Here is a 15,283-nt window from a genome sequence, read left to right on the forward strand (position 1 = left end):
GGAGTTGAAAAGGACCTGCCTGTTGGTTGCTGTGTAGGTGAGTGTATAGGCTGGAGGGATTGACAAAACTAGGTTGCGAAGGTCTTTAGCTCGATGCCATTTTCAGATGTCAGTCTTGGCTCAGTGGTAACAATTTTACCTGTGCCAGAAAGTGGTGGGTTCAAACCCTACTGTGTTAACACTTGAGTGCTTATTCTAGGCTGGTTCTACAGTGCAGTATTGAGAGGGTGCAGCTCGATTGAAGGTGTCATCTTTCAGATGAGATTCTAATGGATGCATTGGTGGTCAAGTGGATGCATTGGTAGTCATCTTCCGAGATTCTATAGACTCTGGAACAGTCCCTACAGACTGGAGGGTAGCTAATGTTACCCCACTATTTAAAAAGGGAGGCAGAGAGAAAACGGAATTATAGACCAGTCAGCCTGACGTCGGTAGTGGGGAAAATTCTAGAGTCCCTTATAAAAGATTTAATAACTGAGCACGTGGAAAGCAGTGGCAGAATAGGACAGTCAGCATGGATTTATGAAAGGGAAATCATGCTTGACAAATCTACTGGAATTTTTCGAGGATGTAACTTGTAGAGTCGATGAGGGGGAGCCAGTGGATGTGGTTTAATTGGACTTTCAGAAGGCTTTCGACAAAGTCCGACATAAGAGATTGGTGTGTAAAATTAAAGCGCATGGGACTGGGGGTGGTGTATTGAGATGGATAGAAAACTGGTTGGTAGACAGGAAACAAAGAGTAGGAATAAACAGGTCTTTTTCCGAATGGCAGGCAGTGACTAGTGGGGTACCGCAAGGATTGGTGCTGGGACCCCAGTTACTCACAATATATATTAATGATTTAGATGAGGGAACTAAATGTAATATCTCCAAATTTGCAGATGACACAAAGCTGGGTGGGAGGGTGAGCTGTGAGGAGGATGCAGATATACTTCAGCGTGATTTGGACAAGCTGAGTGAGTGGGCAAATGCATGGCAGATGCAGTATAATGTGGATAAATGTGAGGTTATCCATTTGGTATAAAAAACAGGAAGGCAGATTATTATCTGAATGGCTATAAATTGAGAGAGGGGGATGTGCAACAGAGACCTGGGTGTCCTTGTACACCAGTTGCTGAAGGTAAGCATGCAGGTGCAGCAGGTGGTAAAGAAGGCAAATGGTATGTTGGCCTTCATAGCCAGAGGATTCGAGTACAGGAACAGGGATGTCTTGCTGTAATTGTACAGGGCCTTGGTGAGACCACACATGGAATATTGTGTGCAATTTTGGTCTCCTTATCTGAGGAAGGATGTACTTGCTATAGAGGGAGTGCAGCAAAGGTTTACCCGACTGATTCCTGGGATGGAGGGACTGACATATGAGGAGAGATTGAGTCGATTAGGATTATATTCGCTGGAGTTCAGAAAAATGAGGGGGGATCTCATAGAAACCTATAAAATTCTAACAGGACTAGACAGGGTAGATGCAGGAAGGATGTTACTGATGGTGGGAGAGTCCAGAACCAGGGGTCACAGTCTGAGGATATGGGGTAGACAATTTAGGACTGAGATGAGGAGAAATTTCTTCACCCAGAGAGTGGTGAGCCTGTGGAATTCGTTACCACAGAAAGTAGTTGAGACCAAAACATCGTATGTTTTCAAGAAGGAGTTAGATATAGCTCTTGGGGCGAAAGGGATCAAAGGGTATGGGGAGAAAGTGGGAGCAGGCTATTGAGTTGGATGATCAGCCATGATCATAATGAATGGCGGAGCAGGCTCGAAGGGCTGAATGGCCTACTCCTGCTCCTAGTTTCTCTGTAAACTGAGACAAAAGAAAATACTGCGGATGCTGGAAATCTGCATTTAAAAACAGAAAATGTTGGAAATACTCAGCAGGTCTGTCACCATCTGAGGAGAGAGAAACAGCAGAGTAAACTGAGTTTGCTTTCAGGTAGATGTAAGAGGCCCACAACATTACTTGGAGAGCAGGAGAAATCTTCTGATGCCCTGGCTAGCATTATTCCTCAAGTGACATCATGACCATAGACTTTCTGGCCATTTGTAGAATCATAGAATGGTTACAGCGCACAAGGAGGCTGTTCAGACTGTCGTATCTGTGCCAACTCTCTAAGACGTACTTGGCTATCCCACTCTCCTTTTTCTCCTTCACTCTACAAATTTTCCTCGTCGCTGTTGGGGTTGCTTTTTGCCATTCACCTTACATCAATGTCCTCTGGTCCTCAACCCCCGCCAATGGGAAGAGTTTCTGCCCATCTACTCTGCCCAAACCCCTCCTGAATTTAAACACCCCTATCAAATCTTCTCTCAAGTTTCATTTCTCTAAAGAGAACAGCCTCAGCTTCATCAATCTTTCCACTTAATGAAGACTTTCATCTCCAGAACCATTCTAATGTCTTCGCATCCTTCCTAAAGTGTGATGCACTACTCTAATTGAGGCTGAGCTAGTGTTTTCTAAAGGTTTACCATAATTCCCTTGCTTTGTAATTATAAAACCCAGGATCCCATACACCTTATTGACCACTTTCTGAACCTGCCCTGCCACCTTCAATGATTTGTGCACATATACCCCCAGGTACTGCAGCTCCTGCAGCCCTTTTTAGAGTTGTACCCTTTATTTTATATTGCTGTTGTAGGACTTTCCAGGCGTGGATTGCGTGACACGGTTCCCTACTTTACAACAGTGGCTACATTTCAAAAAGACCTTCATTTGCTGTGAGTTTTCCTGAAGGGTGTTATGTAAATGCAAGTCCTTCCTTGCTTCCATCTTTCTTTCCTCTCCGTTATTGTGTATACTTTATTTGCTTAGATTCCTATTCCATTTTATGTTGCATTCATTGTACCTATATTTAAAAGCGCCCCCCCAATCATTTCTTTGCTCACTTGTTCAAATGGTTCAGATCTTTCTCATACTTTTATCACCTTTCATTATGTGCTGCCTGGAAAATACCCATATATAGCAACTGATAATCTCCTCTTACTTCGTAAAAGTAAATTATAGTTTAACTTGGTTAGGCCTTTCCCTTCTGGCATAGGGTTGTTACTTTTTTGTGCATATGTGTGTGGACGTTATCATGGAAGTACCTTAACTTGTAAGTACTCCTCCAAGTCACAAGTCATCTTGATGTATAATTACTGTTCTTTCATCACCCCCGGCTGAAAATCCTAGAATTCCAAAACTTACATCATTAGAGGAGTGCCATCAGTGCAACACCTACAGTGATTCCTGGAGAAGGCTTACTACCAGCACCAGCAGGATGGACAATAAATGTGGGCTGTCCCATGAACCATCTTTTTTTAAAAGATCTTTTTATCTTGAGCTTTGATGGTTTGTACTGTTAATTTTCCTTTTTAAAATTCTTCCTGCTCCAATCTTAATCGTCTTGATCACCACTAAATCCACATTATACCCTGGAATTAAACTTGGAAATATATGTAAGTTTAGAGTATGTGGTATGCCAAAAGCTGCTCCTTAAACATGATGCTCTACGTTTTTATTTTCTTTACTGAATTTCTGTTTGACATGGTTGACAGAGGTAAGGAATGAAATTTCACTTTTTGTACTCATTTTGCTCTTTTCAGGGTAATACATACGATGATCAGGTACATTCCGTTCCAGTAACATTTCATAGCCTGAATCTTACTGGAACACCTGTTAGAGCAACATGGATCTTTTTACCAATTTTTTTGCATCACTTCTTTTTGATCTTCTTTTCAATGAGACTGTTTGTTGGGAACTAGTACCTTAGTAAATTTATAGCCAACTTATAGGTTTGTATCTAGTTAAATCTGTGTCCAAGGTTAGCAAGCTAATGCCGACACTGCCACTATTATTTTCATGATTAAATAATGCTTTTATTCAGGATTTTTACAATTGCTCTAGCTTTGTCTAATATTTGAGTCAAAGAATGTGGACTAGAATGATCTCACCCACCCTCCCCTTTCTTTGTCGGGAAAAAACAAGAAATTTGAGTTGGTGAGCGATCTTTGTTCATATCGTAGATGTACTCGTCACATTGGTTGCTGGGACTTAACAGATTTTGTCATTGATTTAAAATAAGTATGTTTCTTGCATTGCAGGGTAAAATAGGCTAAATAGACTATTGAGCTCCAATGTTGTAACACTGCAACGTTGTAAACAGAAACTGGCAGCCTTGAACATGTTCCCATGTCACATGCCAGTTTAGTTCCTATGCCTGCTGTGTGCCCCCCGTCACCACAATTACCTCTAAAAGAGCACAATTATGCTATTTCAACAGAAAAAATCTTCTCTAATGTAGATTCTTGGCTTGCTGGTATTATAGTATACTGGTTGACAGTGTTATTTTCCAGAGTAATGCTTTTTAAAAAAAAAATCAGGTAGAGCATGGATAAGATCAGAGTCTGCCAAAGCTAATTCCCCAAAACTCTTTGAGGGAGGTGAATCTCTGTGATGAGGGCTCAAAATGAGTGCAAGAAGCAGAAAGTGAAAAGACACTTTTTTTAATGTAAAAGATTCTTTGAGCATGAAATATATTGCCGTGTGGGCCTTTGAAGCCGAGTCGTTCGAAGGGTAGGAGGCCCTGAGTTGCTACAGGAAGAGCGTAAGCAAATGTGATCTGAGTAGATAGCTCTGATCATGAAGCCAGCAAAACACTGTGCCAAATAGCTGCTTTTTGTGCTGAAATGACTGGCTCTGTCACTGTTGAACTCAATTTCACCCGACAAATAAACATTGTTGGAGCAGTTCTGCAAATTTTGAAAGCAAGTTAATATATTTCATTTAGTTAGGACTAACTGCTCATTCTGCAATGGTATTGTGCATGGAGATAAGATCAAGGGCAACATCCATGTCAAGCAGTGTTGAAGAGTGAGGAATAATTAGGTCAAGAAAGTGAGAAAGGGGTGTCTTTCATTCTCTTTGTCTCAATGGAAAATTCTTGTGGTATCTCAAATTCAGCAAGTGTTTTGGGATGTGCTGGGGGTGATTGGTCACTTCAGCCAGTCAGAGCAAAATGCCATTGCAGAATGAGCAATAGTCTTAACTAAATGAAATTAGTAGATAAGTTTACCTTCAATGTTTGCATTTCACATGACTGCTCAAAAGCTGTTTAAATGTGGATGTTCCTACATCACATGGACTTCAGCGGCTCAAGAAGGCAGCTCACCACCACCTTCTCAAGGGCACCTAGCGATGGGCAACAAATGCTGGCCTAGCCAGCGAAGCCCACATCCTGTGAATGATTTTTTTAAAAAATGGGTGAATTTATTTTTTAAACTTCTTTAGTGGAATGTGAGCAGCGCTGGCAACACCAGTGTTTATTGCCGATCACTAATTGCCCTTGAGAGAAGGTGATGGTGAGTTGCTTCCTTGAGCTACTGAGGTTTAGGTACATCCACAGTGCTGGTTCCAAGCCTTTGACCCAGTGAGGGTGAAGGAATGGCGACATAGGTCCAAGTCAGGATGGTGTGTGACTTGGAAGGGAAAATACAGGTGGTGGTGTTTCCATATGTCTGCTGCCCCTGTTCTTCTGGATAGCAGGTTTGGAAGGTGGTGCTGAAGGAGCCTTGGTGAGTTGCTGCAGTGCATCGTGTAGATAGTGGCAGCAGTGTGCACTTTGTGCCGGTGGAGAGAGTGAATGGTTAAGGTGGTAGATGGGGTGCCAATCAAGCAAGCTGCTTTGTCTTGGAAGGTGTCAAGCTTCAAGGTGTTGGAGCTGTACTGCTGTAGGCAAATGGGGAGTATTCTGTCATGCTCCTGACTTATGCCTTGTAGATGGTGGACAGGCTTTGGGGAGTTGGGAGGTAATTTACTTGCTGCAGAATTCCCTACCTGTGACCTGCTCCTGTACCCACAGTATTTATATGGCTACTCCAGTTCAGTTTCTGGTCAATGGTAACCCCATGGATGTTGATAGTGGAGGATTCAGAGATGGCAATGCTGTTGAACAGCAATGGGAGATGGTTAGATTCTCTCTTATTGGAGGTGGTCATTGCCTAGCACAAATGTTACTTGCCACTTATCAGCCCAGGTCTGATTTGCTGTCCATATCTTATCTTGGCCCTTGCAGGAACGCACTTCACTATCTGAGGAGTTGCTTTTGGTACTGAACAATGCAATCATCAGTGAACATTCCCACTCCTGACCTTATGATGGAGGCAGCTGAAAGGTTGGGCTTAGGGCACTGCCCTGAGGAACTCTTGAAGCGATGGCCTTTGGCTGAGGTGATTGACCTAGATGATCGGCCTCCAACAACCAAAACCACCTTCCTTTGTGGTAGGTATCACTCCAACCAGTGGAGAGTTTTCCCACCCCACCCTTCCCAGACATCCATTGACTTCAATTTTGTCAGGGTTGCCTGATGTCAAGGGCAGTCAATCTCACCTCGCCTCTGGAATTCAGCTCTTCTGCCCATGTTTAGACCAAGGCCCTAATGGGATCTAGCGCCGTGTGGCCCTGTGAGAACTCAAGTTGAGTTCAACAGAATCAGTCATTTCGGCACTTTCTTTCTGCATTAGGTCCACCAATCTTGAATCTTTAGCCAGTATGGCAGGGGTAGGTGGGTTGGTCATATACCCACAGGGATTGGAGACAATGTGAGGCCCAGTGAGTGCAGCCAGTAACATTCTATGTAACCTTTTCAGGTTTCGGAGTTTGAAGCCAATCTTGGTGTGATGTTGGGATTTGAGCCAGAACCATAGAATGATGCCACACAGAAGGAGACTCCTTGCTTCTTTGTGCCTGTGCCAGCTTTTGGGTAGTGTCTTTCAGCTGATCTCATACCCCTGCTCTTTACCCATAGTGCTGCAAATCATTTCCCTTCAAATATTTATCCAGTTCTCTTGAATGTTAGTAGTGAAATCAGCTTCAGGTAATGAATTCTAGATCACGGCAACTCTGTTGCCTTCCTCGTTACCTGTGGTTTTACCAATCACCTTCAATCTGTGTCCTCTGAATACTGACAGTTCTGCCACCGGAAATATCTCCCATCTCCTCTTAACTATCTTTTCTTGAAGAACAACTCCAATTTCTCCAGTCTTTCCACATAACTAGTGTCTCATCTTTGGTACCATTCCAGTAAATCTCTTCTGCATCCTCTCCTCATCCATCCTAAAGTATGGTGCTCAAAATTGACCAAGTTATTCCAATTGAGGCCTAATGAGTGTTTTATGATGTTTTAGCACAGTTTCCTTGCTTTTGTGCCGCCTTACTCTAGTTAAAAATGTGTGTAAAGATCTTTGGCCTTATTAACAGTATTAACAGCCTTCTCAACTTGTCCTGCTACCTTCAAAGATTTGAGTACATGGGCCCCTTGGGTATCTCTTTAAAATGGTACTATTTAGTTGCCTCTCCTCATTCCTCCTACTAAAATAAATTTCTTTGCACTTGTCTGCATTAAATTTTGTCTGCCCATTTCACCAGTCTGTTGTCCTGAAGTATTTTATTATGAGTCATTTTTTTGAGTTTTGAGTCATCTGCAACCTTTGAAATTATGTCTTATACACCCAAGTCTAGGTCATTATCATTATCAAAAAGAGCAGTGGTCTTAATACTGACCCCTGGGGAAATACCACTGTATACTTCCTCCAGTCTGAAAAAAACAAGTATCAATGCTACTCTTTACTTTCTGTCCTGTAGCCAGGTTTATATCCATGCTGCCACTGTCCCTTTGATTCCTTGAATTTTGTTTAACAAGTTTGTTATGTGGTACTTTGTCAAATGCCTTTTGAAAATCCTTATGCACATTAACTGCACTACCCTCATCAGTCCTCCCTGTTACTTCATCACAAACTTAATTAGTATAGTCAAACACAAATTGCCTATGAATCAAAGTGTGAAGCTAGATAAGTTATGCCTGAGCTGCTGGTTTCTTTTCTGTTGCTCTAAGTAAAGGGAGGTTGTGAAGAACATGGAAATGGCAGGTGAAAAGGTGCAAAATTCTGAGGATGGAGCATGGGCTTAGATCAAGGATGGAATCGGTTTGCCCTGTTTCTGGTCATTAAGCAGTTTTCTTTTGTTACCCTCAAATTCATATCAAAAAGTTAATTTCAGCCTTCCTATGGGGTTCCTCTGAAGCTTATCTACATTCTGGCTGTGACAATGAAAGCCCAGCTATCGCTGTGATGCTTTCCATGGATAGAAGCAAGGAATGACTTGCATTTTATGTTGTGCCTTTCATGACTTCAGGGTGTCCCAAAATAGTTTACAGCTGGTTAAATAGCATAAGTTGGGAAGGATGGCATAGTGGTCATGTAACTGGACATCCATGGGCTGGACTAATGCTCCAGAGACATGAGTTCAAGTCCCATCATGGCACCTGGGGGATTTAAATTCAATTAGTTAAATAAATCTGGAGCAAAAATTATTCTCTTATTGTTGTAAAAACCCATCTGATTCAGTAATTTTCTTTAGGAAGGAAATCTAATGTCGTAACCTGGTCTGGTCTGCATGTGACTCCAGGCATACTGCAATGTAGTTGACTCTCAGCGACCCATTGAAATGGCCTAGAAAGCAATTCAGTTTCCCTCAAACTGCTACAAAAATGCTGGTGAATAAAATCAGGTGGACCACTTGACATCGACCTAGGAACTGGAAACAACAAAAGCACATTCTATTCTCCCAGTTTCTCCATCTCATTCACATCTACTCTGATGATGCTGCCTTCCACAGCTTGTCTGTCCAACCTTTCCTCATAAGACAACCCACTCATTCCAGGTATCAATCTAGTAAACCTTCTTTGAACCGCCTCCAATGCATTTACAGAGATAAGTAATTCCACAACCAACAGATCAGATTAAAGCTTTGTGGGCCTGCCAAATTCAGTCATAAATTGTGTTGGAGAATTAAACAACCAACAGGAAGAGGAGGCTCCACCAACATGCCCGTCCTTGATGTTAAATCCTCAACAAGTAAGTAGGAGAAAGAAGGGGCTGAAGCATTTACAACCACCTTCAGCCAGAAGTGGTGAGTGAAAGAGCTATCTTGGTATCCTGCATTGCCGAGCATCAGAGATGCTAGTCTTCAGGCATTTTGATTCACTCAATGTGTTGTCAAGAAATGGCTGAGAGTGCACTGGATGCAAGGGAAGGCTATTGGCATCCCAGCTGTAGTGCTGAAAACTTCTGATCCAGGACTAGCTGAGCTCCTAGCGTAGCTGTCCCAGTATAGCTACAATACTAACATCTACCCAACACCACAAACTGGAAAATTGCTCAGCTATGTCCTGTCCACAAAAAGCCTGATAAATCCAATACAGTCAATTACTCTCCATTGACTGGAGTCATAGGACAAAGCACAGCAGTAAAAAAGATAATTGTTGTTAGAGGCCAGTCATCTCAGCCCTAGGTCATTGATCCACAAGTTTCTAGGGCAGTGTCCTAGGCCCAATCATCTTCGCTTCATCAATGATTTTCCTGCTATCATAAAGGAAGAAGTGAAGGATATATACTGATGATTGCAGTGTTCAGTTCCATTTGAAACTACTTGGGTAATGACAGTCTGTGTCCACGTGTAACAAGACCTGGGTAACATTCTGGCTTGGGCTGAGAAGTGAGGAGTGACACTCGCATCACTAAGTGCCAGGTAATGACCATCTATCTTGATATACAACAAGGTGGGGTGGGAGAGGGGGTTGTGGTGTGTTACCATTGACCAGAAACTTAACTGGACCAACCATATAAGCACTTCAAGAACATGCCAGAAGTTGGATATTTTGTAGTGAGTAACTTGCCTTCTGACCTTCCAAAGCCAAGTTAGTCCAGAAATTCTCCACTTGCTTAGATAAGTGATGCTCCAACAAAACTTAAACTTAACACCATCCAGAACAAAGCAACATACTTGATCAGCACCCCGTCCACCAGCTCAAACATTTACTCCCTCCTCCATTGGTACACCATAGCAGTTGGGTGTGCTATCTACAAGATGCATTGCAGCAACTTACCAAGCTTCCTTCGACATCACCTTCCAAACTCATGATTTCTACCACCTAGAGGAATAAGGGCAGCAAGTGCACAGAAAAACTACTATCTGCAAGTACCCCTCTAAGTCTTTCACCATCCTGACTTGGGAACATATCAGCGTGTCTTCTTCAGCACTGGGTCAGAATCTTGGAGCACACTCCCTAACACCATTTGAGTTTAGCTACACCTGGTGGTCTGCAGCAGTTGAAGAAAGTCGTTCACCACCACTTACTTTCTCAAGGGCAGTTAAGGATGAACACATCCCGTGAACAAATAAGAGAAAAAAATGTTGTCACTGTTTTGTAGGGAAATGTATGGCCACTATAAACAGATGGTGTGTTATTGATACAAAGCCAAAATACTGCAGATGCTGGAAAATTTGAAATATAAACTGAGTATTTCCAGCATTTTCAGTGGACTGTGTGTGTGGTTTAGAACATTGTAAATACAGTATATAATCAAACGATGAGGTGCTGTACCTTGAGCTTGAGTCATATCTCTGGAGTGGGGTTTAAATCCATGACCTTTCAGCAGGAGAGTGTGTTACTTCTGAGCCAAGACTAGCGCAAGAATAATGTGCTATCTCTCACTTTTTAAGCTTGCATGTAAAGATTCACCAATTAGGTGAGGTGCTGACACCTTGTGGGAAAGTGAGAAAAATGGCTTGCTGCTAAATGTACTGTTGTCTAAAGTTGATAGCAAAAACTTCCTACAAGCCATGCATGACATCAAACATTGAAGCATTTTGCTATTATTAACAGTGCCTCGTGATTGAACAACTACTGAATTATTCATTAAGATGTGTATTCCTGGAAAAATGACGACATAATTTTGTGTTTTCTTCTCATTGAGCAATACTTAGCACTAGGTAGTAAGTGAATATTAATGGTGAATTTTGGTTGGGTAACCCAGACAAGTTTAATGCCAAATAGTTGTTATTCAAAGAGGAGCCTTTCCATATGAGTGCTTGAATCTGTTTGGCTCATGGAGAAAGCAAATCTAAAAATACCCTGTTAGCAGATTCTGCAGGCTGGTCTCGTATCAGGTTATAGCTGAGTTAGCTCTCACCCTATCTATGAAGCTGGATTTTGGATTGCAGAGTTGAACATTCTGATTTGCTTTTCATTATTAGACTCTGTGCAGATTTCCCTAAACTTTATGGAAAGTGTAGATGACCAACACCATGGCAGATGATGCAGGTAATGTTCTGTTTGTATGTGGAATGAACCAAGTATGTTGTAACATTAGATCTTTTGTGTACAAGAAATTTTCTTGAACATCTGCATTTTATGACATGCTAGAATTTGTAGTTGTCTTTTGATTCTGTACTGTGGTTGAAAATTTAATGTGCTTTACTTGGTCTGTAATATAAAGCAGTTTTCTATTTGGTGGTAGAGGACCCATTGCCTCTTAGTTTGTGCTGACCCTGCACAACCTAATGTAAAATTAGTTCAGCTCTGGTCTTGTCGTTGACATGGATCAATCGCAAGCTTGTGGTAATAACAAAAAAGTGGACTGGTTCAGAATGTTTAGCTAATAAAAACAAAAAAATTCTCAACAGTCAGCAGATTTGATAATTCTGTCTCTGCAGATGTTAATGTTTCAGGTCAATGACCTTTCATCAGCTCTGAAAAAATTAGATATACAACAAGTTTTAAGCAAGTGCACAGGCAGGGAAGGTCTGTGATAGGGTGGAAGCAAGAGATTAAATGACGAGATAATGTGGAAGGCTAAAGGAAATGTTAATGAGACAAGTAAAGAAACAAAAGGTGGGTCTAGATGAGCTGTAACTGGGATGAGCAGAATCATCAGCTGCCATTCAAAACCAAAAAAATGTGGCAGAGGTTATGATCTGAAATGAGCTGGAAAGCTGTAAATTGCCTAAGTGTCCTCTGCTTCATTGGGACCAAGGTAGAGGGCAGAAGTCTGAGTGGGGGTGGAGAATTAAAATGACAGGAGACTGGAAGCTCAGGCTCACACCTGTGGACTGCACGAAAGTGTTCCATGAAGAAGTCATCTAATCAGCATTTAGTGTCTCAGTGCAGAGAAATGACTACAGTATATTAAATTGAAAGAAGTATTTATTGTTTTACTGGAAACACATTTTAGGCCTTGGGTAGTGAAAAGGGAGGAGGTAAAAGATGGCTGGAATTGCATTTCCTGTGCTGCACTCCCACTCTGATCCCTCTGTTCTTGGCCACCTACACCTCTACAATGAAGCTCCACCATGGTTGTCATTTTAATTCTCTGCTTCACTCCCAGTATAACCTTTCTCTTGGCTGCCTACACATTTTCAATGAAACTCCATGTAAGCTCAAGGAATAGCACCCCATCTTTCAATGAGGCATTTTTTTTACAACCTGCTGGTCTCAGCATTGAGTTAATCAATTTGAGGTAATAACCTCTGCTGTCCTTTCTGTGGATGGCAGCTGTTAATTCTGCTTTTTCCATTTATGCCTCTAGTCTTCATTTATTTACTTGTCCCATTGCCGTCACCTTTTTGTCATTTAATCTACCACACTATAACAGACCTTCCTTTTGTTCTTTCCTCCCCTGCCCCTGTACTTGCTTAAAACCTGTTGCACCTCTATCTGAAACATTAATTTTCCACAATCATATACATCTCAAGTTTGTTTACAGGCATAGTGGTGATTTCATCTTGAAGATCAAATGATAAATTGTTTAAGTTTGACTTGTCAAATGTCATCAGTTCAGAAGGAAATATGAGAAAAAAACATAATATAAAAGGAAATGGTAAGGTATTTTGTAAGCAACAAAACATGGAGAGAAAAAAAAATAGTTGAAAGTGAGGGGGTGCTGCTTGGAGATGAAGAAATAAGTCTCATTGTGGAGGATGAAGGAGTATTGCATCTCCGAAAAGAGTTGGGACCAATGCCTTTGTGTGTTGGCTTGCTGGAGAATAAATGAATTTAGCAATGGTGGGAAGTGAGATGTAGCATTAGGAAGGAGAATGAAGGTGCACTAGAGTAAGAAAAAGTAAGGTGTAATGTGGAATCAGACTGAGTGGAAATACAGTAGGATCCAATTCAGGTTTACAGTGCATGTATGTAAGTAAAGCATGGCTAAAAAGGTTGATGAGCTGCCATAGTGAAAGGTACGCTGGGGGGAGAAAATGATCATAGTACAATTGAATTCTATATGAAGTTTGAGAGAGCCATACTCCAGTTCCAAACAAGAATCTTAAAGCCAGTTACATAGGTATGAGGGGGGAGCTGGTTAAGGTTAATTGGTCAAATAGACTAAAAGGGATGGCAGTACATGAACTGTGGGAAACATTTAAAGAAGCAATTCAAAATATTAAAAAATATGTGTAAGAAAGAACTTCCCTAATCCACAAATGGATAAGGATAATTTTAGATTGTAAGCATAATCTCTTTTAAAGCATACTAGTAAACTGGGGGATTGAGTTTCAGAAACCTGCAAGGGTGATCAAAATGTTGATTTTTTTTTTAGAATGAGTAAATTTGCCTTCCGTTTCATATTATAAGATCTAGCCAGGAATATATATTTTTTTAAAAAGTAACTAAACTAATTGGTCCCTTAGAGTCAGAGACAGGAGAAATTATTGCGTAGGATGAGAAAATATTAGAGATATTGGACAAATATTTTCCCTGTCTTCACAGTAGACACAAGTTACAAAGCAGAAATACAGGCTAATTGAGGGACTTAAGCATTTGGTCTAAAAGCTGCCGAATTTCCAGGTTTCGATGGCCGATATCCTGGGGTTCCGAAAGAGATGCCTGCAAAGATGGTTGGATGCACTAGTAATGGATTTCCAAAATTCCCTAGATTCTAGAGTGGTCCTATTGGATTGTAAGTAAGTGTAACACAGCTATTCAAGAAAGGAGGGAGAGTCAAAATGGGGAACTTACATTGGTCGTCGGGGAAATGTTAAATTTATTATTTAGGAAGCCTTAATGCGTTTAAAATCAGTATGATCAGACAAATGTCACATGGTTTTATGAAAGAGAGATTGTGTTTGACAAATTTATTAGTTTTCTTTCGAGGACATAACGAGTAAGGTGGAAAAGGGGAGCCAGTAGATGTAGTATACTTGGATTTTCAAAAGGCATTTGATAAGGTGCCACACGAAAGGTTAATATGCAGGGTTGGGGGTAATATATTAGCATGGATGGAGGATTGGGTAATAAATAAGAAACACAGGGTAGGGATAAAGGGGGCATTTTTAAGTTGGCAAACTCTAACTAGTGGAATGCTGCATGTATCAGTGCTGAGTCTCAGCTATTTACATCCATATTAATGACTTGAAGTAAGTAATCAAGAGTAATGTATCCAGCTTTGCTGTTGATACAGAGTTGGGTAGGAATGTAAGCTGTGAGGAGGATAACAAGGTAGCAGCTGGAGTATAATGTGGGCAAGTGTGTTTATGTTATTCACTTCGGTAGTGAGAATAGAAAAGCAGCATTTTTTTTAAAGACAGATTTATAAATATTGATGTTTACAAAGACTTGGGTGTACTCATACAAAGAACACAAAGGTAGCATGCAGGTACAGCAAGTAATTAGAAAGGCAAATTGCATGCTGGACTTTATTACAAGCATGATTGGAGTGCAATAATAAGGAAGTTTCCCTATAATTGTATAGGGCTTTGGCAAGGCCATACATGGAATACTGTGTACGGTTTTAGTCTCCATATTTAGGAAGTCAAGAGTCAAGGAAGGAGTCTGTACAGCAAAAATTCACTTGATTGACTACTGGGGTGAGAGGGTTGTCCTGATGAGGCTGAGTAAATTGGGCCTATACTCTAGTTTAGAAGAATGAAGGGTGATCTCATGGAAATGTACAAAATTCTGCAACGGCTTGATAGGGTTGACACTGAGGTTGTTTCCTTTGGATGGATGGAGAATCTAGAACACTGGCACAGTCTCAGGTTAAGAGATTGATCTTTTTGAACTGAGGTCAGGAGAAATTTCTTCAGAGATTTGAATCTTTGGAATTGTCTTCCCCAAAGAGTTGTGAATGTTCCATTGTTGAGTATATTCAGGGATGAGATCGGTAGATATTTGATCTCATGGGATCAAGGGATATGACAAATGGGCAGGAAAGTGGGGTAAGGTAGGAAGTCGGCCATTATTGCATTGAATGACAGAGCAGATGTGAGGGAGTGATGGTCTACTCCGATTTCTTATGTTGATCAAGGTTTTGTCTTTGTGTATGTGAGCTTCCAAAAGCCATTTGATAAAGTGCCACATAATTGGCTTGCCAGCAAAGTTAAAGCCCATGGTATAATTGGCAGCATGAATATGAAGGTGATTAGCAGGAAAGAGTAGTGGTAAACGTTTCTTTTTTTGGGACTGGATTAA

At 41.2% G+C, this 15,283-nt stretch overlaps 1 protein-coding gene across 3 annotated transcripts in view; it reads left to right on the forward strand.

Annotated features, from left to right (window-relative positions):
- asph (aspartate beta-hydroxylase) overlaps positions 1-15,283 on the forward strand; it is a 59,715-nt gene that overhangs the window by 16,270 nt on the left and 28,162 nt on the right. The window contains exon 1 of one of the 3 annotated variants that reach the window (XM_078540435.1): positions 6,054-6,255. The exons of the other annotated variants lie outside the window; for them this stretch is intronic. Within the exon in view, the coding sequence (XP_078396561.1) occupies positions 6,093-6,255 (163 nt within the window). The 5' untranslated portion in view covers positions 6,054-6,092. Of the gene's footprint in view, positions 1-6,053; positions 6,256-15,283 lie in introns of those variants that run through there. 3 annotated transcript variants of the gene reach the window in all.

Source organism: Cetorhinus maximus, chromosome 4 (genome assembly GCF_964194155.1).
Source record: "Cetorhinus maximus chromosome 4, sCetMax3.hap1.1, whole genome shotgun sequence".
NCBI classification, from domain to species: domain Eukaryota; kingdom Metazoa; phylum Chordata; class Chondrichthyes; order Lamniformes; family Cetorhinidae; genus Cetorhinus; species Cetorhinus maximus.